The sequence below is a fragment of the Balaenoptera ricei genome, chromosome 20 (genome assembly GCF_028023285.1).
Source record: "Balaenoptera ricei isolate mBalRic1 chromosome 20, mBalRic1.hap2, whole genome shotgun sequence".
Taxonomy (NCBI): Eukaryota; Metazoa; Chordata; class Mammalia; order Artiodactyla; family Balaenopteridae; genus Balaenoptera; species Balaenoptera ricei.
This window is the reverse complement of record NC_082658.1, coordinates 48,543,534-48,570,624: the sequence shown is the minus strand read 5'-3', so window position 1 is coordinate 48,570,624 and position 27,091 is coordinate 48,543,534. Positions and strand designations below refer to the sequence as shown.

The 27,091-nt window shown below is 36.3% G+C and overlaps 1 protein-coding gene across 5 annotated transcripts in view; it reads right to left on the bottom strand.

Annotated features, from left to right (window-relative positions):
- The window catches only part of TAOK1 (TAO kinase 1), a 231,247-nt gene that overhangs the window by 91,354 nt on the left and 112,802 nt on the right, over window positions 1–27,091 (bottom strand). For all 5 annotated transcript variants that reach the window (XR_009499757.1, XM_059908929.1, XM_059908931.1 and 2 more), the window contains one exon: window positions 15,676–15,897. Coding sequence is in view for 4 of the 5 variants with exons in the window: in XM_059908929.1 (XP_059764912.1) it covers window positions 15,676–15,807 (132 nt within the window). In the remaining variant the exon portion in view is untranslated. The remainder of the gene's footprint in view (window positions 1–15,675; window positions 15,898–27,091) is intronic.

Below are 27,091 nucleotides of genomic sequence, written 5' to 3'. Positions count from 1 at the left end.
AGAAATGAAAGAGAAGTTACAACTGACATCACAGACTACAAATGTATTACAAATGAGATTACTATGAACAATTATACACCAATAAAATGGACAACCTAGAAGAAATAAATAAATTCCTAGAAACATACAATCTCCCAAGAATGAATCAGGAAGAAATAGAAAATAGGAAGAGACCGATTACCAGTAATGAACTGTATCAGTAATCAAAAAACTCCCAAGAAACAAAGTCCAGGACCAGATGGCTTCACAGGTGAATTCAACCAAACATTTAAAGAAGAGTTAACACCTATCCTTCTCAAACTATTCCAAAAAGCTGAAGAGGAAGAAATGCTTCTGAACTTATTCTACAAGGCCAGCAAGATTTACAAAAATCAACATCCATTTATGATAAAAACTCTCAACAAAGTGGGTATAGAGGGAATATACCTTAACATATTAAAGGGCATATATGACAAACCTGAAGCCAACATTATACACAATGGTGAAAAGCTGAAAGCCTTTCTTCTAAGATCAGGAACAAGACAAGGATGACTACTCTTGTAACTTTTATTCAACATAGTACTGAAAGTCCTAGCTAGAGCAATTAGGAAGGAAAAGGAAATAAAAGGCATCTAAATTGGAAAGGAGGAAGCAAAATTATCACTTTTTGCAGATGGCCTGATACTATATACAAAAAAATCCTAAGGATGCCACCAAAAAGCTATTAGAACTCAACAGTGATTTCAGTAAAGTTGCAGGATACAAAATTAATGTACAGAAGTCTCTTGGGTTTCTATACAAATAACAACTATCAAAAAAAGAAAGAAATTAAGAAAACAATCCCATTTACAATTACATCAAAAAAAAAACCTAGGAATAATTCTAACCAAGGAGGTAAAAGACTTGTTCTCTGAAAACTATAAGACATTGATAAAAGAAATTGAAGATTACACAAACAAATGGAAGGATGTATTTACTCATGGATTGGAGAAATTCATATTGTTAAAAATGCCCATACTACTCAGGGCAACCTACAGATTCAATGCAATCCCTATCAAAATACCAATGGCATTTTTCACAGAACTAGAACAAATTATTCTAAAATTTGTAAGGAAACATAAAACCCCAAATAGCTAAAACAATACTAAGAAAGAAGAACAAAGCTGATGGTATCATGCTCCCTGATTTCAAACTATACCACAGTGCTACAGTTACCAAAACACTATGATACTGGCACAAGACAGACACACAGATCAATAAGAGAGAACAGAGAGCCCAGAACTAACCCACATTTATATGGTTAATTAATCCATGACAAAGGAAGCAAGAACACACAATGGGGAAAAGACAACCTCTTCAATAAATGGTGTTGGGAAAACTAGAAAGCTACATGCAGAAGAATCAAATTGGACTACTCTCTCACACCATATACAAAAATAAACTCAAAATGGATTAAAACTCCTAGAAGAAAACATAGGTAGTACACACTTTGAAATCAGTCTTAGGAATATTTTTTCAGATATGTCTTCTCAGGCAAGGGAAACAAAGCAAAAAATAAACAAATGAGACTACATGAAACTAAAAAGCTTTGCACAGGGAAGGAAACTGTCAACAAAATGAAAAGGCAGCCTACTGAATGGGAGAAGATATTTGCAGATGATATATGTGATAAGGGGTTAATATTCAAATTATACAAAGAAATCATACAACTCAACATCAAAACAAATAACCCAATTAAAAAATGGGTAGAGGGCCTGAATAGAAATTTTCCCAAAGAAGTCATAAAGGTGGCCAACAGATACATCAGGGAAATGCAAATCAAAAGCACAGTAAGATATCACCTCACACCTGTCAGAATGGCTATTAAACAGACATCAAATAACAAGTGTTGATGAGGATGTAGAGAAAAGGGAACCCTCGTGCACTACTGCTGGGGATGTACACTGGTGCAGCCACTATGGAAAACAGTATGGAGCTTCCTCAAAAATTAAAAATAGAACTACTAGACAATACAGCAATTCCACTTCTGTGTATTTTTCCGCAGAAAACAAAAACACTAATTTGAAAAGATTATACGCACCCCCATGTTCACTGCAGTTTTATTTACAATAGCCAAGATATGGAAGCAACCTAAGTATCCAATGGATAAAGAAGACATGCTGCATATATACATACACACATATATATAATGGTGTGTGTCTGTGTGTGTGTGTGTGTATAAATAAAATGGAGTATTACTAAGCCATTAAAAAGGAGTAAAATCTTGCCATTTGTGAAACCATGGATGGACCCAGGGGATATTATGCTAAGTAAAATAAGTCAGACAGAGAAAGACAAATATATGATTTCACTTACATGTGGAATCTAAAAAACAAAACAAACAAACAAAATGGAAACAGACTCATAGATACAGGGAAGGTACAGGTGGTTTGCCAGAGGGGATGGGGGTGAGGGGATGAGTGAAACAGGTGAGGGAGATTAAGAGGTACAAACTTTCAGTTAGAAACTAAGTGAGTCATAGGGATGAAATGTACAGCATGAAGAATACAGGCAATGATACTGTAATAACTTTGTATGGTGACAGATGGTAACTAGATTTATCATGGTAACCATTTTGTAACATACAGAAATATCAAATCACTATGTTGTGCACTTGGAACTAACATAGTATTGCAGGTCCATTATAATTCAAAAAATAAAAAAATTAAAATACTATTTAGAACAGAATTAAATGAGCTATGAGTAATTAAATAAGAGCACAATACTACATGTTATCTCTTCTCACCATCTGAAAGTAAAAGAATAAAGGTAAAACTGGCTACAGGCCTAAGGACAAACTTCATGCTGTAAAGAGCAAAAAAAGACAATATATACAACCAATCATTTTGTTACAGACCAGGAAACTGTGAATATCCATTTGGGAGCTATTTTAATGAATTAATAAGAATGTTCTGAAATCACCATATCAATTAATTATATGTAAACTGTCTTTCTATAATTCTTTTCTTAAAAATAAATTTGTTTATTTATTTTTGGCTGCACTGGGTCTTCGTTGCTGCACGCGGGCTTTTCTCTAGTTGTGGCAAGCAGGGGTTACTCTTCGTTGTGGTGCACAGGCTTACTGCTGTGGCTTCCCTTGTTGTGGAGCACAGGCTCTAGGTGCACGGGCTTCAGTAGTTGTGGCTCACGGGTTCTAGAGCACAGGCTCCGTAGTTGTGGTGCACGGGCTTAGTTGCTCCATGGCATGTGGGATCGTCCTGGACCAGGTCTCGAACCCCTGTCTCCTGCATTGGCAGGAGGATTCTTAACCACTGCGCCACCAAGGAAGCCCTTCTTTTTTATATTTATATCTTTTTTCTTAAAACATTAAACAATTTGCTGTACCACTGAAAATATAAAGCTTGCCAAGCCCCTAAAAGAATACAGATTAATAAAATTTTAAACTAGGAAATAAGAGGTAAATATTACATCTCAGTTTTTAAAATAAAGAAAAAAACTTTTACAAAGTAAATAAATGACTTCACTGGGATCATACATGGTCTGCCACATTTGTTAGGAAGCTTGGTTCCAAAGCCAGTGTTCTATGGCCCATCTACAGACATCATGTTGGTTCTATGTAAGGTACTGAAAACTAAAAGAGAACGTTTATCTTCCTGGCAATCTAGAGATAGTGGTCCTTATGGATATCTGACTCTTTGGTTTGGTTTCAAACACTTATTATGATGCCAGTCCTTGATTAGCTTGTCTGAAGACAGCCAGAATACCTGGCTCAATTGAAGTATTCTTAAATTTAAGGTGACCCCTACTGTCAATTGATGAAAATTCAGACCTATATTTTAAGAACTATTTTTAGTCACCTAAAAAAATTTGATGAGAAGGTCCTTCCTGTATATACTCTATAGAAAGACACTGCACATTTAGCCCTGTCATGAGGCTGGGGCGAGAGAGCACATAAAATCAGAAGCACACTTTTAAGTGTGCACACTCACATATGCAACACACACATACACACACTGCCACATGGGTTTATCTAATACTACAAAATATGAAGGTTAGTGACCTAGAAATAGAATGACGCCAAATTAGTCAATTGTGAGCTACAAACTATGCTCATCTATATGGTACATGTTTCCCAGACATCAAGACAATTAACAGAAAACACCTGCTCTGAGCAGTTGCCCCTGACTCCTCTAAGCTGCCATGCAATGGTTCCTCAAGTGGTCCTAACCAGAACCTAGGTTTCTTTACTTTATATACATATATATATACATTTTTTGGGGGGGCTGCGCCATGTCTTAGTTGCAGCATGTGGGATCTTTTAGTTGTGGCATGCACACTTCCTAGCTGCAGCACGCATGTGGGATCTAGTTCCCCGACCAGGGATCAAACCCGGGCCCCCTGCGTTGGGAGCGTGGAGATCAAGATATTAAACATTTTAGGCCTTGTGGGCCAAATACATTTCTTCTTTTTCTGTTGCATACTCTTCCTTTTGTTTTTCCAAATGTAAAAATCATTCTTAGTTTGAAAGTTAAATGAAAATAGTTCACAGGCTGGACCATGAGCTATAGCATGGCACCTACTATAGATAAATCCTTGGTTAACATTTTGCCACATTTGCTTTGAAACTCTTTATCTAAAAATATATACTGTTATCATTACGTTATCATTCTTTTATTATTGAATAGGACTTGAGATAAATTCCTATCGTTGGTTCCAAAGAACTTCATATATTTCCTGAGAACAAGAACATTCTCTTGAAAAACAATAGATCAAATTTAGGAAATTTAGCATTGATATAATACTATTATACAGTGCATATATAGTCCATATTCAAATTTCACCAATTATCTCAATGTCCTTTATAGGAATTTTTTCCCAATCCAGGATCACCCATTGTGTTTAACCACCAGGTCTCTCCTAAGCCAGCTCCTGATATCTAGCTTAGACCAATTAGCTTTTGTTGCCCCTCCTATACTTAACTCTGGGACTATGAGACTTTCTCTCCCAACCAAAGCTCTCTGAAATAATCCAGCCTGGGTAGGACAAACCCAGAAATACTGCACAAGGAGGTCCAAGCACTAGAGAATCTCTCCCTGCCCACCACTACCCCATCCCCAGTAAGTAATTCTCTTCCGTGAGTGAGGCACCACAGTGTCCACCCTCTTATCTTGTCAGAAAACAAGTTCTTTTGATTCTATCAATTTAAGCTTTAAATTCACTGCCACTATCTAGTTTGAGCTCTCAGCATTTCTTTCCAATTATAAAATCTTCATAATCAGCCTCCCTTCTTTGATCTTTGACACTTGCCAATCTCTCTTCTACACTGCTACAAAAATAAACTTTCTATGTCATAAATGGAAATATAATATTTCTGTTGCACTTCAGTGTTCCCTCAAGACTTCAGAATAAAGCCTACATTTTTTAGTATTTAGTGGAGGAGGCTCCCTTCAGGAGCCCTTGCTTGTCTTTCCTTTTTACCTTTCTCTGATCCCATCCTTAGTTCTCATTACAACCTTAATTCAAAACACACCCACTTCAGTTCTGGATTTTGGATAATGCAATTTTATAGTTTTATTTAAAATTTTAAAATCATTGATAATTTGCTAATATGTGATTTAATTCAGTCCCTTTAACGAAAGGAAAAGGACAATAACATTCCTCACTGGATAGATCATATGGGCAGGTCTGAAGAAGACAGAAAACCTACTGAAATTCTCTACTTTTCAATATCAATGAAAGACCAATTGCTCCAAAAACACATATCTTGGGCTTCCCTGGTGGCACAGTGGTTAAGAATCCTCCTGCCAATGCAGGGGACACAGGTTTGAGTCCTGGTCTGGGAAGATCCCACATGCCGTGGAGCAACTAAGCCCATGCACCACAACTACTGAGCCTGCACTCTAGAGACCACAAGCCACAACTACTGAGCCCACACGTCACAACTACGGAAGCCCGCGCGCCTAGAGCCTGTGCTCCACAACAAGAGAAGCCACTGCAATAAGAAGCCCACGCATCGCAACGAAGAGTAGCTCCCGCTCACCGCAACTAGAGAAAGCCCGTGCGTAGCAACGAAGACCCAATGCAGCCAAAAATAAATAAATAAATAAATAAATAAATAAATAAATAAATAAAAATAAAAAACTAAGAACACATATCTTTAGAGTAGGATATATGAAAAGTCTACGCAAGTACAAATAATATCAAACATAAATCAAGGGAAATTTCACCACTAATTTTTGCCATGTTTCTGTTAGACTGTCCCAAAAGCCCAAACAAGAATCAAAGCAGTCAGTGTATGTAAAACAATTGTATGAAACTACTGGAGAGCAACAAACGTAGGCAAAGCTTTCAAGACTAGAAGCCTTGAGAGAAGAACAGTATCCAATGTGAGCAATAAATTTACTCCAGCTTCATCCCTGAACTTGTGGTATAACAGGAAAACAAGAGTCCAAGGAGGAAGCTAGGCTGAGGAGAGAGGCCAGAGATAGGAGCTTCCAAAGCACCTGGAACTTAAAAAGCACAATCGTGGTTTAAGAAGATGTGGTATATACATGATGGAATACTACTCAGCCACAAAAAAGAGTGAAATATTGCCATTTGCAACAGCATGAATGATGTAGAAAATAGCATACAAAGTCAAGTCAGACAGAAAAAGATAAATATTATATGATATCACTTATATGTGAAATCTAAAAAATAATACAAATAAATCTACATACAAAACAGAAACAAACTCACAGACATAGAAAACAAACTTTTGGTTACCAAAAGGGAAAGCGAGGGGGGAAGGGATAAATTAGGAGTGTGGGATTAATACATACCAACTACTATACCTAAAATAGATAAGCAACAAGGATTTACTGTATAGCACAGGGAACTATATTCAATATCTTACAATAACTTGCAATGAAAAATAATCTGAAATATATATAACTGAATCACTCTGCTATACACCTGAAACTAACATAATATTGTAAATCAACAATATTTCAGTGTTTTTAAAGGTTAATACATTGGAAAAAAAGGCATAATCACAGAAGAGGGAGCTGAAAAGAAGCAGCTCGAAAATCTGCAAATTCTCCTGAAGTAAACAGTCAACTACTAAGTATATACTGCCTAAGACTCCCAGAAACCCAAAAGAAAACAGCAGTTGGAAGACTAAAGAGATAAGCAGAGCTTTCAGAAGACAAAAAGTGCTGGAGAGAAGGAGGTTGGAATTCAAACCCCACCAAACTGCTTGAGCTTTTTTTTAAATAAATTTATTTATTTATTTATTTAATTTATTTTGGCTGTGTTGGGTCTTCGTTGCTGCGCACGGGCTTTCTCTAGTTGCAGCGAGTGGGGGCTACTCTTCGTTGCAGTGTGCAGGCTTCTCATTGCAGTGGCTTCTCTTGTGGAGCACGGGCTCTAGGCGTGTGGGCTTCAGTAATTGTGGCTCGCGGGCTCTAGAGCACAGGCTCAGTAGTTGTGGTGCACCGGCTTAGTTGCTCTGCGGCATGTGCGATCTTCCCAGCCCAGGGCTCAAACCCGTGTCCCCTGCAGTGGCAGGCGGATTCTTAATCACTGCGCCACCAGGGAAGCCCTGCTTGAGCTTTGATAAACACCCTAGACAGTCAGTTGGGATTCTAGAAGAGCCATGGTTTAAGAGTAAGGGCAAAGGCCTAGTAATAAGGGCAAAACTGACATCAACTAGCCCTAATAAAGCCTAAAACCAAGCCTCAAGGTGATTCAACACTATACTATCAGCTTACCAAAAGAAACCACAACTGTCTTTGAAGAAAAGTAGAACCATCCAAAACATCTACAAATTCTCCTCTACAAAGAAGAGTAACCAATCACAAATTGTAAGGCATGCTAAAAAGCAGACCAAATACTGAAAAGGAAAAAACTGGAAATATAAATAGGCCCAATGGGGACTCAAATACTGGAGTTACTGACAGTCTGAAAAAAAAAGGGGGGGGGGGGGTACTTCCCTGTTGGTCCAGTGGCTAAGGCTCCAAGTTCCCAATGCAGGGGGCCTAGGTTTGATCCCTGGTCATGGAACTAGATCCCACAGGCTGCAACTAAGAATTTGCATGCCACAACTAAAGATCCCACATGCCGCGACTAAAGATTCCGCATGCCACAACTAAAAGATCCTGCACACCACAACTAAAAGATCTCGCATGCTGCAACTAAATAAATAAATAAATAAAGATCCCTCATGCCTCAATGAAGATCCCACACACTGCAACTAAGACCCAGAGCAGCCAAATAAATAAATAAAATATTAAAAAAAAAAAAGGGGGAATCAAATGGACATTTTAGAAGTAAAATATATGAGAAAAACTTCACAAAACACAGGAGAAAGAGCTGAAATACTGTACAGTTTTTACATTGTTTGAGAAGTGGTAAAAGGGCTCATTTAAGTTAACTATAGTAAGTCAAGAATATATAGTATAATCTCTAGGGTAACAATTAATAATAAAGGACTGTATAACCAAAAGATTAATGTGAGAAAAAAATATATTAATCGTATCTTCTAAACTGCTGTAATCTGATGCTTTGACAGCTAGGGCCTTGCTAACAGGAAGAGACTACACTCCCAGAGCTAGCTAATTCCTAGAGAGAAAAAACAAGCACTTCTTTCATATACAAACCACAAATCCAAAGCCTGTATCTCCAATGACTTCACACTATGGGCCCCTACACCATATTCTAATCACCACAGGGCCGAGAACCAGACAACTAGGGACATCCCCTCTACCCACAGCCTGCTGAAATTAAAGTAGTTAATCCAAAACTTGCTTACCCTGCTTCACTTGTTTATTCCCACAGAAACCACAATAAAGGCTCTTGCCCATGCTTTTTCCCTTGCTTTCTCACTTATACCAGTGTTTCCCCAAGTGGCCCTCTCTGGCATGGCATGCCCTCTTCTCTTGGAATCTGTGAGTATAATAAACTATCTTTTCTTTTTTTTTTTAAGACTTATTATTTTATTTATTTTTGGCTACATCGGGTCTTAGTTGTGCAGCACTCAGGCTTCCCTCTAGTTGTGGTGCGCAGGCTTAGTTGCCCCATGGCATGTGGGATCTTAGTTCCCTGACTAGGGATCGAACCCCTGTCCCCTGCATTGAAAGGGGGATTCTTTACCACTGGACCATCAGGGAAATCCCTAAACTATCTTTTCAATGGCAGTTGTTAACTGATCTTTGGTCTTTCCATACCTGAATTAAAACCTATATTTTAAAACAAAAGAACAATAAACACTTGATTAATTCAAAAGATAGCAAGAATGAGGAATAAAGAAAGAACAGATAGGACAAACAATCAAATAGGAAAACAGACTTATGCCCAACTATGTTAGTAATAGCATCAAATATAGATGGGCAAAACACTCCAATTAAAACAAAGATGAGATAGAGAAAAAGCTCCTTGACATTGATCTTGGCAGCAATTTTCTGGATATGACACCCAAAGCACAAACAACAAAAGCAAAATTAAGTAAGTGGGACTGCATCAAATTAAAAAGCTTCTGCACAGCAAAAGAAACAATCAACAAAATGGAAGGGTAATCTATGGAATGGGAGAAAATATCTGCAAATCATGTATCTGATAAGGGGTTAATATCCAAAATATATACAGAACTCATAAAACTCAATAGCAAAAAACAAACAAAAACAAAAAACCAACCTAATTAAAATATAGGCAGAGGACCTGAATAGACATTTTTTCAAAGAAGACGTATGTCAACAGGTACATGAAAATATCACTAATCATTAGGGAAATGCAAATCAAAACCACAATGATATGTCACCTTACACCTGTCAGAATGGCTATTATGAAAAAGACAAGTGATAACAAGTGTTGGCAAGAGTGTGCAGTGGCCATAAACTGGTATGGCCACTATGGAAAACAGTATGGAGGCTCCTCAAAAAATTAAAAATAGAACTACCATATGATCCAGCAATCCTACTTCTGGATATATACCCAAATGAATGGGAATTGCAATTTGAAGAGATATCTGCACCTCCATGTTCATCACAGCATTATTCACAATAGTCAAGACATGGAAACAACCATATCTTGAAGTGTCCATCAAAGGAGGAATGGATTAAGAAGATGCAGTGTGTGCCCATACAAACAACAGAATATTATTCAGCCATGAAAAAGAAGAAAATTCTGCTGTTCGCAACAACCTGGATGAAACATGAGGGCGTCATGCTATGTGAAATAAGTAAGACAGAGAAAGACAAATACTGTTTATTATCACTTATATGTGGAATCTAAAAAAGCTGAACTCAGAGAAACAGAGAATAGAGTGATGGTTACCAGGGGTTGGGGGTAGGGAAGATAATGATCAAAGGGTACAAGTTATAAGATTAACAAATTCTGGGAATCTAATGTACAACATGGGGATTACAACTAATAATACTTTATTATATACATGAAAGCTGCTAAAAGAGTAGATCATAAATGTTCTCACTACAAAAAGGAAATGGTAATTATGTGACGGGATGGAGGTGTTAGCTAATGATATAGTAGTAATCATTTTGCAATATATAAATGTATCAAATCAACACGCTGTACACCTTAAACTTACACAATGTTATATGTCAATTATATCACAATAAAAGTGGAAAAAAATTCGTGGAGGAAAAAACAACAAAGATGAGAAATACTTTAGAATAAAGTTCCAGAAATAATAAATGAAAAGGAAAAAGAAATACACTACATAAGCATTAGCCAAAGAAAGCTATCATTAATATCAAAGTAGATTTTAAAGCAAGAAATACTAAGAAAGGTAAAGAGTGGAATTTTAATGATAATGGGACAATTCAACAAGATACAATAATCCTAAATTTGTACATTCCCAGTAACATAGGTCAGAAATGTATAAAGTAAAACAAGATACAGCTAAAAAGCAAAATAGATAAATCCACTATCAGTGGAGATTTTTAAATACTGATAGAACACACAGACCAAAAACAAACTAGTAAAATCAGAAAGGACCCAAAAGATCTGAAGAATATAACCAACAAATGTTACCTACTTGACATACATAGATAATCACACCCAATAAACTGCAGAATATATATAATTTTCCAGTGCACATACTAGAAGAAAATATTCACAAAACATATATTGATTGACCAAGTATCCTGGAAATTCTACAAACTCAATTTAAAAAGAAAGCCCAATTTTCAAAAAATGGGCAAAATATTTGAACAGATACTTCCAAAGATACGTGAATGATCATTAAGTCTATGAAAAAGAGCTCAACATCATCAATCAGCAGGGAAACGTACATTAAAACCTAACTGAAATACAATTACACACCCACCAGAATAACTCAAATTAAAATGACTGTCAATATCTAATGCTGGCAAGGATATGGAGCAAAAAGAATTCTCATACACTGCAGATGGGAATGTAAACTTTCTACTTAGTGAAAAAGTCTGGCAATTGGCATAGAACTAAACATACACCTGCCCTATGATCCAACAACTCCAACAAATCTTAGGTATTTACTTAAAAGAAATGAAAGATTGGGTCCACAAAAAGACTTGTAAGTCAAAAGACTTTAAATCAAAAAAGGTTATAAAAAACAAAGAAGGACATTATTTATTAATAAAGGTTCACTACAGCAAGAAGGTATAACAATTATAAACATTTACACACCTATGGACAGATAAGTAAGTATATACAGTTCTACAATAATAGTTGGAGACTTCAATAACCCACTCATAATAAAGGAGAGGACAACCAGACAGAAGATAAGCAGGGAAATAGAGGACTTAACACAATAAACCAACTAGATCTAACAGAATATGCATTCTATACACAACAATAGAATACAGTCTTCTCAAGTGCACATGGGACATTTTTCAGGACAGACCATATGTTATGCCAAAAATCAAGTCTCAGTAGATTTTAAAAGATAGATATCATACAAAGTATCTTCTCTGACCTCAATGGGATAAAGTCAGAAATCAATAATGAAAATGGAAAAATGGAAAATTCACAAAATTGTAAAAATTAAACAGCACACTTTTAAACAACCAATGTATCAAAGAAGAAGTCACAAGGCATATTAGAAATACTGAGAGCTGAATTAATACAAAAATACAACATACCAAAACTTATGGAACCAAGTGAAAGAAGTGCTCAGGAGGAAATTTATAGCTATAAACACATTAAAAAAACAAGAAAGATCTCAAATTAACAACCTAACTTTACAACTTAAAAGCCAGAAAAAGAAAAACAAACTGAACTCAAAGCTAGCAGAAGGAAGGAAATAATAAAGATTAAAGCAGAGATAAGTGAAAGAATCAAAAAATAGAGAAAATCATTGAAATCAAAAGCTGGTTCTTCAAAAAGATCAACAAAATTGATAAACCTTTACCTACACAGACTAAGAAAAAAGAGAAGACCCAAATTACTACAATTAGAAATGGAAGTGGGAACATTACTACTGATTCTACAGAAATAAAAAGGATTATAAGAGTACTATGCAAACAAATTAGACAAAATGGGCAAATTCCTAAAAACAAAACCTACCAAGACTAAAGGATGAAAAAATAGAAAACCTGAATAGTATTACTTATTATTATTATTACTTACTATAACTAGTAAAGAGATTGAATAAGTCATCAAAAATTTCCCAAAAAAGAAAAGCCCTTAAATGAGAAAACAACCTGATTAAAAAATTGAGCCGAAGACCTTAACAGAGGTCTATATATCAGGTATATATCTGTATATATCAAAGAATATATACAGGTGGCAAATAAGCATTTGTAAAGATGGTCCACATCATATATTATCAGGGAAATGGAAATAACAATGAGATAACGCTACACACTAATTAGAACGGCCAAAATCTGGAACACTGATAGCACCAAAGGTTGGTGAGGATGTGGAACAACAGGAACTCTCATTCACTGCTGGTAGGAATGCAAAATGGAACAGCCACTTCAGAACATAGTTTGGCAGTTTCTTACAAAATTAAACATACTCTTACTTATCCAGCAATAGCACTTGGTATTTGCTTAAAGGAACTGAAAACTTACGTCTACACAAAAACCTGCACACAGAGCTTTTTTCAGGGCAGTGAAAATACTCTATATGATACTATAATGATACTTGTCATTATACATTTGTCCAAACCCAAAGAATGTACAAGACTAAGAATGAACCCTGATATAAACTATGATGAGTATGCTACGTCAATGTAGGTTCATCAGAACATGGTTCATTGAACAGTACAAAACATTGCTAAACAAAATTAAATAAGACCTAAATAAATGTTTAGAAAGACATGCTGCGTTCATGGATTGTAAGACTTAATATCGTTAAGATGCCAATACTACCAAACATGATCTACAGATTTAAACAATCCCTATCAAAATTCCAACAGGCTTTTTCACAGAAATGGAAAAGCTAGTCTTTAAATTCATATGGAATTGGGAGGGGTCCCAAATAGCCAAAACTGTCCTTAAAGAGAATAATAAAGTTATTCCTGATCTCAAACTCACTACAAAGCTACAGTAATCAAAACATGCTAGTAAAAAAAAAAATAAAAATGCTAGTATGCTAGTGTGGTACTAGCATAAAGACAAATGGAATAGAACAGAGAGTTCAGAAATAAATGTATACAATATGGCCAAGTGATTTGACAAGGATGTCAAGACAATTCAGTGGGGAACAACAGTCTCTTCAACAGATAGTACTGGGACAACTGGATTTCCATATGCAAAAAATGAAGTTGGACCTCCACCTCACAACATATACAAAAATTAACTCAAAATGGATCAATTACCTAAATAGAAGAGTTAAGACCATAAAACTCTTAGAAGAAAACACAGGGGTAAATCTTTATGACCTTGGATTTGGCTATGAATTCTTAGACATGATAGCAAAAGCATGAGCAACAAAAGAAAAAATAGATAAACTGGATTTCATTCAAAGTTTAAACTTTTGTATATCAAATGACATTATCAAGAAAGAGAAAAGATAAACTACAGAATGCGAGAAAATATTTTCAAATCATGTATCCAATAATTTAATATTCAAAATACATGAAGAACCCTTACGACTCAACAACAAAGAGACAAAAAACCCAACTTTTAAAACGGGCAAAAGACTTGAACAGGCATTTCTCCAAAGAAGATACACAAATGGCCAATAGGCACATGAAAAAATGCTCGACATATGTCATTAGGGAAATGCAAATCAAAACTACAAGATACTACTGCAGACCTAGTAGGATGGCTAAAATCAAAATAACAGACAATAATAGGCATTTTCAAGGACATGAAGTAATTGGAACACTGGTACACTGCTGATGGGAATGGAAATGAAGCAGCCACTCTGGTGCAGTTTGACAGTTCCTCAAAAAGTTAAACATAGAATTACTATGTAATTCAGTATTTTCACTTCTAGGTACATACCAAAATTTGAAAACAGGGACTCAAACAGATACTTGTGCACCAATGTTCACTGTAGCATTTATTCACAATAGGCAAAAGGTAGACACAATCGAGTGCCCATCAACAGATGAATGGATAAACAAACCATGGTATATACAAATGGAATATTATTCAGCTATAAAAAGGAATGAAGTACTGATACATGCTACAACATCAAAGACCCACCAAGTGATTATGCTACACATTATGCTAAGTGAAATTAGCTATACATGAAAGTACAAATATTGTATGATTCCACTTATATGAAATATCTAGACTAGGCAAATTCATAGAGACAAAAGGTAGATTAGAGGTTACCACCGGCTGGGCAGAGGGGGAAATGAGGAGTTATTGCTAATAGATACAGAGCTTCTGTTTGGGGTGATGAAAAAGTTTTGAAAATAGATAGTGGTAATAATGGTTGTAAACATTGTGAGTATAATTAATGCCACAAATTGTACACTTAAAAATGGTTAAAATGGCAAATCTGGTGTTTTCTGGGTTTTTTTAAGTACAAAATACACACATACGGGGCTTCCCTGGTGGCACAGCGGTTGAGAATCTGCCTGCCAATGCAGGGGACACGGGTTCGGGCCCTGGTCTGGGAAGATCCCACATGCCGCGGAGCAACTAGGCCCATGAGCCACAATTACTGAGCCTGCGCGTCTGGAGCCTGTGCTCTGCAACAAGAGAGGCCGTGATAGTGAGAGGCCCGCGCACCGCAATGAAGAGTGGCCCCCGCTTGCCGCAACTAGAGAAAGCCCTCGCACAGAAACGAAGACCCAACACAGCCAAAAATAAATTAATTAATTTAAAAAAACAAAAAACAAACAAAAAAAAAACACACATACGCACACAAGAAAAAAAAACTTTGGTACATAGCCTTCTGCCAAATAATAATCCTAGATTTCCACAAAACTAAAACTCACTCCGTATGGAACTTTACAGAAGTCAGTGTTCTGCAATATTTAATTCTATAGCAATGCAAGTCATGTGACTCCTAAAAACAGTGTGCTAAAAATTCTAAACACTAAGTCAAAGCAAAATAATATTCGTTTCCATTTTTTCAATAATCCAAGAAACTCAATAAATAAAGCTATTTTCATATTATACACACACACACACATATGCAAGTGACTATAAAATGGACTATGGCCTCTGTCTGTCTCTTTATGTTATTGTTTTTCATTTTGCCAGGACTGGATTTTGAGTAAATCCTGGTCACTGACATTAAGCCTTTAACACTTACAAAATACACTGCTCCAAAGCTTCCATGGCCAATTTCTCTGAGATCTGTGAAGAGCTTCTCTGGATCTTCTTTGAAGAAGAGCTCTGCAATTTCAGGGTCCTTCAGGCTGCCCGCACGGTTAGTTGATGGCATCCTGCTGGGCAATCAGCTGTCTGATTCTAATTTTATATTGCTATCCCAATCCTTGGTTCATCTGTATGAATGAAGCCACGCTGGCATAAACTATTGTAGAGAAATAAGAAAAGAAAAAAGTCAGGAAAACCAAAAGGTGCTAAGAATAATTAGTATAAGATCATTTTCTGATAGCATATATAAAATTCTCTCAGGCCTAGAATTTCACTGAGAAGGAAGTGTGATCTACTAGTGCAGTAGTTCCTAAATCTGGCTCATCATCACAATCACCTGTGGTGCTTAAAAAAATGAGTCCTACTATATACACAGGGTAAGTTTTACCATACATATACTTTCAAATATTAAATAAATCTTTATATCTTGGAAGGCTTATCTAATCCTTATCTAATTCTGAGGTAGTGAGCCCATTGGCAGACAAGATAATAGAACACACAGACCATTAAAAAAACATGCATGACAATTTAAGATGTACCCGTAATAGGTTTCTAACAACAGGAAGATTCCCATCTATTAATGATTTTCAAATATAAGAAAATACACAAAGAATTTAACTCAGTTAGCTGTCTTTCTTTTCCTTTCAGATACCGTATGCCAGTGTTCAATCAACTCTAACACAAACATTCCAAAGAAAAATGCAGTGGGAGAAAGTAATGAATTTAATGAAGACAACTGCTTCCCCTGTAAACCTGACTCACATTAAAATATGGCCTTTATCAAATCTGCTTCATTAGATAAGTAGACATTACAGATAACCAATAAATTCCCTGGTGGTTCTGCTATCAGTTCCTCTATATCAGATACCCAATTTAAAAAATGGCTGTCATTACTGAGAAACTTCAGAACCTAGGTTCTGGAATGTTACTACCTGGATATGAATCCTGGCAACACTATTTATAAGCTGTGAACTTGAATAGCCTTATTTTCCTAATCTGTAAAGCGAAAATAATATCCTACCTAATACAGTGGTTCTGAAGGTTAAATGAGTTAATAAATACAAGCATAGACTAGTACTCAGGCATAGTAAGCACTATATTAAATGTCAGCTATTTTAACCTAAATAAATTCACCAATCAAAAAAAAAGAAAACCCTCCAAAATGTATTTCATTTGCCTCCTAATTGATTTCATTAGACTCTAGTCAATTCTCCCCCACTTCACACAACTTTTAAGCAGGTAACTACTGGTCTCATTTTTAGTGAAGTCAGCTGAACCAATTTTAATTCTTGGTAGAAAACTTCTTTGTAACTACATAAAACATATTTACATGTCTTTTGTACCTCCTTAAATTAACACTCCACTGCAATAAAAACATTTAAATTATTAACTTGTATTTCATTTCTAACACACTTTCTAGGCTGCCCCATATACATTTACCAATTTTCCTGCTCTGCAAGTTCCCTGCAAAGTGTTTCAATTATAGTTCTAAGAATATGTGATCGTAGAAGATTGAACTAAATTCCATAAAAAGTATTATTATTCAATTAATCCACCTGTTTTTAAAAAACCTGCAGTGTTACTTAAGACTTATTTAAGAACTCTGAATGATCAAGTTATAGTACCTTTATTACAAGAATTATTTTACATTAAAATTCTCTAACCAGTTCCAGGATTTGCATATTCCTATCTGCCTAACGAATTCCCACTCAAAATCTTTCAAGATTTAGATTAAATGTAATGTTTAAAATTTTAACTAGACAGGTAGGCACAATGTGTCTCATTCATCTTTATATTACCTGTCTACATCCTACACCATACCTCCGACAGTTAATATTACATAAATATTTGTTGAACTAAAAGAATACTTAATTCTTCTTTAACACCCCTTAAAATGATTTCGCTTCCACAAATGTTTACCAAATAGTATACATGAGAGTATGATATACGAAATATTAAAGTTAATAGTAGAGAAACAGAGTAAATTCATAAGGACAGCACCCTCCAGAAAATCAGAGAAAAAAGAAATGAAGGAACTGGAAAATCTGCTGTACCAAATACCAAAAGATAATACAAATCTATTGCTATCAGTAGAATGTTAAAATAAGACAAGTAAATCATTAATCTAAAAGAGTCCAGAAACAAACCCATGTATGTGTATCTCGGAATTTAGAATACAATTAAAGGAGAAGAAATAAATTTTGTTAAGAAAACTAAGAACCCATTCGGAAAAAATTATAAAAATTATATAATGATATCCCTATCACATACCTTATATAACCATTACTGCTAAATGGCTTAAACAAACCTCTCAAATCAATGAGGAAAAAAAAGTATTTGATAAAAGTAAGTGTTGTTGGGAGACCCCAATAGCTATTTGGAAAAAAATAAAATAACACCTGTTCCTCAAACTAAATATCAGAATTACATATGGGTCAGAAATGCAAAAATTAGAAAAATGAAACTATATAAGTACTAGTAGGAAATGTAAGTTCCTCTGTAATCAGGGAATGAAGAAACTTTCCTAACTATGATCCAAATCCAGAACAATAAGGAAAAAGACTGATATATTTAACAGGATAAAAAAAAAAAAACTTCGGAGGAGGGGCCATGGAAAAAGACACTCCAGACAAAAAGGACAAAGGATAAACTTGGAAAAAAAATGTTTGAAACTTACGTTTACAAAGGGTTAGTATTCCTAATATGTAAAGAATTTCAAAAAAACAAGACAATAACCTGACATTCTTACATTCTTAATATGTAGTTTCTAAAAACAGCACACACACACCCCCCCCCCCCAAGAAAACACCACCACCACCACCACCAACCCGGAGGAGATATGGGTAGTTCACAGAAAAGAAAAAAAAAAAAAAAAAAAAAGAAAGAAACAAAAGAAACAACCATGAAATCTATGAAAATACGTTCAACATCACTCAAAGTATAAGAAATACAAATTAAAACTATCCTAAGGGGCTTCCCTGGTGGCGCAGTGGTTGGGAGTCTGCCTGCTAATGCAGGGGACACGGGTTCGAGCCCTGGTCTGGGAAGATCCCACATGCCACGGAGCGGCTGGACCCGTGAGCCACAACTACTGAGCCTGCGCGTCTGGAGCCTGTGCCCCGCAACGGGAGGGGCCGCGATAGTGAGAAGGCCCGCGCACCGCAATGAAGAGCGGTCCCCGCACCGCGATGAAGAGTGGCCCCCGCTTGCCGCAACTAGAGAAAGCCCTCGCACGAACCGAAGACCCAAACACAAACAAAAATAAATAAATAAATAATAAAGTAGCTATTAAAAAAAAAAAAAAAAAAAAAAAACTATCCTAAGATTTCATTTTGTACCTATGAGAATGACAAAAATTCACCACACACTGGTGGTGGGGTGGAAGAGAAATATGCACTCTCATATAGTAGCAGTGGTAATGCAAAAACAGTACAAAACCTGTGGAGAAAAATCTAGCAAAATCAAATATGCACTTACCATTTCACACAAAAATCCCACTTAAAGAATCCATATCAAAAATACTTATACAAAATATAAGAAATGATAAATGTACACAGTGAGGAACTAGGGGAATCCCCTGGCAGTCCAGTGCTTAGGACTCCTCGCTTCCAACTGCAGGGGGCCCAGGTTTAATCTCTGGTCAGGGAACTAAGACCCCATAAGCCATGCAGATGTCCAAAAAAATAAAAAGATCAAAAAAAACAAAGTGAAGAACTGGAACTCATTACATTGTGGATGGGAATTTTAAATGATACAACCATTCTGGAAAACTGTTTAACAGATGCTTATCAAGTTAAATAAACATTTATTATGTGATGGAACAGTTCCTTAACTAGTTATCACTTACTCAAAAGTAATGAAAACAAAAGGCACACAAAAAGACTTATACACAGCAGCTTTATTCATAATAGCCCAAAACTGCATATAATACAAACGTCTATCAACAAATATATGTATAATAAAATTGTGATATATTCTCACAATGAAATTCTTTTCACAGCAATAAAAAGGAATAAAACTACTGATCCATGCAGCAACCCAGGTGAATTTCAAAAGCATTATGCTCCAGCAAAAAAAGCCAGAAACCAAACAGTAAAAACTGTATGATTCTCCTGAAAAATTCTCAAATAGGCAAAACTAGTATTGCGACAGAGTCACGGTTGTTTGGGGCCAGTTGGGGGAAGAAAAGGGGAACTGACCACAAAAGGGCTCACAAGGACTTTCTGGGGTAATAGAATCTTCTATTAGACTGCAGCAGTGAATTACTCTTGTCAAAACTCCAACTATATTAAAATAGATGCCTTTATGTATATTATACCTCAATTAAAGTAATAACTTTAAAAAATTAAATAAATGTCTTAAAATCTAAGATAAATATATGTAGGGACTTCCCTGGTGGTCCAGTGGTTAACACTCCACACTCGCAAGGCCGAGGGCCCGGGTTCGATCCTTGGTCAGAAACTAAAATCCCACATACCGCAAGTAGAAAAGCCCGCCTGCCGCAACGAAGACCCAGCACAGCCAAAAATTAATTAACTAATTTTAAAGATATATATATATATGTGTATATAAAAAAATATATAAATATATGTGTATATATACATATTTTTATATATATAAAAGATATATATATAGCAAATTTATAAACAAGGTATGGAAGGATGTGTATTAAAATGTTATTATTCTCTCTGATAAAGTAGGGCTGTGAAGAGCATTACTTGTTAACCTAGACATCTATATTACCTGAATTTTTATAGCAACCACTTTCAAAATTCAAAAAAATTTTAAATTTGAGAAAAATAAAATAGAATATTTTTTAGACTAGAAGAATACATACTCCAACTAGAGAGAACATCCAAAAGGCTATTAGTACTTTAACTTACAAAAGACTAATGCATTAAAAAAATCTGTATATCAAAAAATTGAGTTGAACGCAAAAACTGAAACATCCGGAGCACACAAAATTAAGCGTTATTATTATTCCTTAAAGATAGAGATATCATCCAAATCACTGAGCAAATACCTAATCCACCAAAATATAAATGGCCAAAGGATATATATCAACATGCCATAAACAGGCAATACAAATGACTGGGGAGAGAAGTCAAAACTTGAAGAATAATGGGTATGGCCATGAGTTTTCTGATTCCATTTTCCTCCTTTATCTCCTGTCTCTGACAGAAAAGTGTGGCCTCAGTTACAAAACTATGTTCAGTGTGCTGACAAGAAAACAAAGAAATTCTCCCCCTGTCCAAAGGACCAGGAAAAGGGAACCCTGTGATCTGGAGATTGTGGGGGGAAATGCCTTCTTTTGGTCTTTTCTTTTTTCTCTCCTCAGCCATAGAATTGCACTGCCCCAGCAATAGAAAAACCCAATGAGAAAACCAATCTCTCCAGCCAGAAAAACTGGGAAAACAGGCTCTCTGTCATCCAAAAAGTATTAGGGGAATTCCCATTATTTTTTTTCCTCCTCTCTCTTCTTTCCCCACTTCACTTAAGGGCAGCCCCAGTTATGGGGAACTGTACAATGCAGAGGTCTAAAAGCTCTGAGAGAAAACTGTCTTTCTGGAACTGGGAAAAAGGCCACTGGAAACTGAAGAGTATGGGGGAAATCATGGAGAGGAGAGAGCTGGAAAAGAGATCCCCTAATTCTGTGTATAAACCAATACAAATAATGATTTACCTTTGTGTAAAACAGACTCAAAGAGGTGCAGCAAAGGCTACGCTAAAGAGAACTAATCTATGATATAAACCACTGCCCAAGTCCCGGACTATCACTGAGAGGCACAATGCAGGGCAAATCCAAAGAGCACAACAAAGGCTTTGTAAACAGAACTGATATTAGAGCCACCACCCACAGAAAGTGAGACAACTTGCCATCTAAACTGGTAGGTGTCTGCTAAAACAAACAAACAAATCAACACTCTCCAGAGGATAGTAACAGAATCAGAAATGACAATACTCAAAATGTCCAAGACAAGGGAAAAGAGGAGCAACAGATGCTTATTCTGAGATGACGCATGTTGGAATTATCACATAAAGACTTTTTTTTTGGCTGCGTTGGGTCTTCGTTGCTGTGCTCGCGCTTTCTCTAGTTGCAGCGAGTGGGGGTTACTCTTTGTTGCGGTGCATGGGCTTCTCATTCTGGTGGCTTCTCTTGTTGTGGAGCCCAGGCTCTGGCTATGTGGGCTTCAGTAGTTGTAGCAATGTGGGCTCAGTAGTTGTGGTGCATGGCCTTTAGGGCACGTGGGCTTCAGTAGTTGTGTGCGGGCTCAGTAGTTGTGGCTGGCAGGCTCTAGAGCGCAGCCTCAGTAGTTGTGGCGCACGGGCTTAGCTGCTCTGCAGCATGTGGGATCTTCCTGGACATGGGCTCGAACCCACATCCCCTGCATTGGCAGGCGGATTCTTAACCACTGCGCCACCAGGGAAATCCCCACATAAAGATGTTAAAGCGGCTATTATAATCATAATAAATGAGGTGATGGTTAACACTCTTGAAACAACTGAAAAGACAAATTCTCAGCAGAGAAAGAGAAACTATAAAAAAAAGAACCTCATGGGAAATTCAGAACTGAAAAATACAGTATCAGAAATTTAAAAAAAAAATCATTGCATGGGGTCAACCACAGAACATAGATGATAGAGGAAAGAGTCAGTAAACTTGGAGAGAGAGCAAATGATATTATCTAAATTGAGGAAAAGAAAAAATGACTGAATGAAATGAATGGAGCCTTAGTGACTCCCAGGACAATATCAAATTGTCTAAGTTTCACATCACTGGCATTCATATAAGGAGAGGAAAAATAAATTGGCAGAGAAAAAAAACTTTCTTGGTAATGGCAGAAAACTTCCCAGATTTGACAAAAGATATAAATTTAGAGATTCAAGAAGCTCAGTAAACCCCAAACAGGAAAAATTCAAAGAAAATCAGGCCTAGACACATCATAATCAAAATGTTAAAAAACAAAAATAAACAAAAATTTGAATGACCACAGATTTTCATAAAAAACAATGAAGTCCACAGAAAGTAGAATAATAGCTTTTAAAAGTGATAAAAGGAAAGAACTGCCAACCCAGAACAGAATCCTTTATCTACCTTCTTTAGGAATGAAAGCCAAAAAAGAGAGAGAGAGAGATTGAGATTCTTACCTAAGGGAAAACTAAGAGAATCCGTTCCCAGCAGATCTGCTCTAAAAGAAATGCAAAATATTAAATAAAAGAAATCTAGAGTGGCTATATTAATATCAGACAAAACAGACTTCAGAACTAGGAAAATCCCAAGGGATAAGGAAGGACATTACATAATGATAGGATTCCACTATCAAATCCTAAATTTGTATTCACCTGACTGACAAAAGAGCTGCAAATAAAATGAAGCAAAATTGATACAACTGAAAAGAGAAGTAAGACAAGTCTATAATTATACTGGGAGACTTCAACACTCCTCTCAGAAATTTAAAGAAAAAGTAGTCTGAAAACACACAGAACAACACTGTAGAACACCACTACCAATCAACCTGACCTAATGACATTTCCAGAATACTACACCTGACAGAATATACATTCTTTTCAAGTGCATATATGATAATCCCACAGAGAGATCATATTCTGAGCCATAAAACATATCTTAAGTGTGAAAATTTTCAATTCATATAAAATAAGTAATCTGACCATAGTGTAATTAAGCTTAAAATCAGTAACAGAAAGATAACTTAAAAAAAAAATTTATTTTGAGATGTCTCATGTTGGAATTATCACATAAAGACTTTTTTTTTTTCCAAGTAACCCATGGTTCAATAAAGAAGTTTCAAGGAAAATTAGAAAAGAATGAGTTGAGTGAAAATAAAAATACAACATAAAACTTGTAGGATACAGCTAATGCAGTGTTTACATAGAAACACTGATTCTGTATTGGAAAAACAAGACAGATCTCAAACCAATAATCTAAGCCTCCATCTTAAGGATCTAGAAAGAGAAAAGTAAATAAAACCAAAAATAAATGAAAGGAAGTAACACTAAAGAAGAGAGTAGAAATCAATGAAATTAGAAAACAAAAAGCCAATAGAGAAAAATCAATAAAACCAAAAGCTGGGGCTTCCCTGGTGGCGCAGTGGTTGAGAATCTGCCTGCCAATGCAGGGGACACAGGTTCGAGCCCTGGTCTGGGAAGATCCCACATGCCGCGGAGCAACTGGGCCCGTGAGCCACAACTACTGAGCCTGCACGTCTGGAGCCTGTGCTCCACAACAAGAGAGGCCGCGATAGTAAGAGGCCCACGCACCGCAATGAAGAGTGGCCTCCGCTCGCCGCAACTAAAGAAGGCCCTCGCACAGAAACGAAGACCCAACACAGCCAAAAATAAATAAATAAATTTATAAAACCAAAAGCTGGTTTTTGGTGTGTGGGTTGGGGGGACAGGACAGCGGGATCAATAACACTGAAACCTCTGCCCAACTAACCAAGGAAAACAAGAACAGAATCAAATTATCAAAAACAGAAATCAAAGGGGGGAATATTACCACAGACCCTATGACATTAAAAGGGATAAGGAAATACAATGAACAGCTCTAAGCTGATAAATTTGATAACACAGATGAAGTACTTGACAGATATAAACTACCAAAACTCAATCAAGAAGAAATAATCAAGAATAGGTAAGAATAGACATATGTATATAAAGAAGTTAAATTCAAATATTTTCACATAGAAAACTCCAGTCCATTGAAACTAGACAGTTTCATTGTCAAATTCTATCAAACATTAAAAGAATAATACCAATTCTACATAACCTCTTCAAATTATAAGAGAGAACATTCCCAATTAATCTTATGAGGCCACAATTACCCTATCAATACCAGACAAGAACATTAGAAAAAAAAAAAGGGAAAATTTCTGACTAATATCCTTCATGAAGATAATAGCTAAAATCCTCAACAAAAGATTAGCAAATCACAGCAACATGGATGCAACTCGAGATTATCATACTAAGCGAAGTTAAGTCAGAAAGAGAAAGACAAATACCATATGGTATCATTTATATGTGGAATCTAAAAGATGACACACACACACACACACACACACACACACACACACAAATAAATAAATAAATAAATAAAATAAAAGATGACACAGGGACTTCCCTGGTGGTCCAGTGGTTTATTAGACTCTGCGCTCCCAATACAGGGGGTCTGGGTTTGATCCCTGGTCAGGGAACTAGATCCCGCATGCCACAACAAAGATTCTGCATACTGCAACTAAGACCCGGTGCAGCCAAATAAATAAATATTTTTTAAAAAAATAACTAAAAAATAAAAGATGACACAAATGAACCTATCTATGAAAAAGGAACAGAATCAGGGACAGAGAAAATAGACCGGTGGTTGCCAAGGGGGAGGGGGGTGGGAGAGGGTTGCATTGGGAGTTTGGGATTAGCATATGCAAACTGATATATATAGAATGGATAAACAACAAGGTCCTACTGTATAGCACAGGGAACTATATTCAATATCCTGTGATAAACCATAATGGAAAAGAATATGAAAAAGAATGTATATATATGTATAACTGAGTCACTTTGCTGTACAGCAGTAATTAACACAACATTGTAATTCAACTATACTTCAATAAAATATGTTTTTAAATTAGCAAATCAAATCCAGAAATATATAAAAATGATACTACATCACAACTAAGTAGCATTTATCCCAGAAATGCAAGGCTGATTCAGCAGTCAAAAATTAACATAATTCTCCCATTCTAAACAGACTAAAGAAGAAAAAACACAGGATCATATCAACAGAGGCAGAAAAAGGATTTCACAAATTCAACATCCATTCATGGCAAATACTCTCAAAAAACTAGGGATAGAAGGAAACAGCATTAACCTGGTTAATGCTATCTACAAAAAACCTACAACTAACACCATACTTAATGATTAAAGATGGAAAGTTTTCCCCTAAAGATACAGGGAAAGCAAGGTAAGAATCTCCACTATAATCACTCCTATTCAACATCACACTAGAAGTTTTATAAGTAAAGAAAAAGAAAGAAAAGGAATACATAACAGAAAGGAAGGAAAAAAAACCATCTCTAGTTGCAGACATTATTGTATACACAAAAAAACCCCAAGGAACATACAAAACAGCAAAGGAAGAAAATGGAATATTTAGATATAAGTCTAAAATATTTGAGTAGAATTTATATAGTAAGAACAATAAAACCCTGATGAAATAAATCAAAGTTGACTAAACAGATGTACCACGTTCATGAACTGAATGATTCAATATTGTTATAAGGTCAATCCTCCCCAAACTGATTTAAAAATTCGACGATTCATAGATTCAAAACAATCTCAATCAAAATCCAACAGAATTTTTTTGTACATATCAAAAAACTGATTGTAAAATGTTCATAAAAAGGCAAAGAATCGGGCTTCCCTGGTGGCACAGTGGTTGAGAATCTGCCTGCTAATGCAGGGGACACGGGTTTGAGCCCTGGTCTAGGAAGATCCCACATGCCGCAGAGCAACTGGGCCCGTGAGTCACAATTGCTGAGCCTGCAGGTCTGGAGCCTGTGCTCCACAACAGGAAAGGCCACGATGGTGAGAGGCCCCCGCTTGCCACAACTAGAGAAAGCCCTCACAAAGAAACGAAGACCCAACACAGCCATAAATAAATAAATAAAATTTAAAACACAACAGAGCCAAAAAAAAAAAAAAAAAAAGGCAAAGAATCCAAATCAGTCAAGACAATTTTTTTTTAATGTATTTATTTATTTATTTTTGGCTGGGTTGGGTCTTCATTGCTGCATGTGGGCTTCTCTCTAGTTGTGGCGAGCGGGGGCTACTCTTTTTTGCGGTGCACGGGCTTCTCACTGCGGTGGCTTCTCGTTGCGGAGCATGGGCTCTAGGTGTGCGGACTTCAGTAGTTGCGGCGTGTGGGCTCAGTAGTTGTGGCTCTCGGGCTCTAGCGCGCAGGCTCAATAGTTGTGGCGCACGGGCTTAGGTGCTCCGTGGCATGTGGGATCTTCCCAGACCAGGGATCAAACCCGCGTCCCCTGCACTGGCAGGCGGATGCTTAACCACTGCGCCACCAGGAAAGTCCCTGGTCAACTGATTTTTGACAAAGGTACAACAGAGAAAAAAGATTACCTTTTTTGAAAAATGGTGTCATAGCAACTGGACATCCATATGTATAAAAATGAACTCTGACTCATACCTCACACCTTACAGAAAAATTAAGTCCAAACATGGTTCATTTATCTCAATGTTAAAAAGTTAACGCTACAAAACGTTTAGAAGAAATCACAGGAGAAAATCTTTGTAACCTTAGGTTAGTTAAAGAGTTCTTAGAT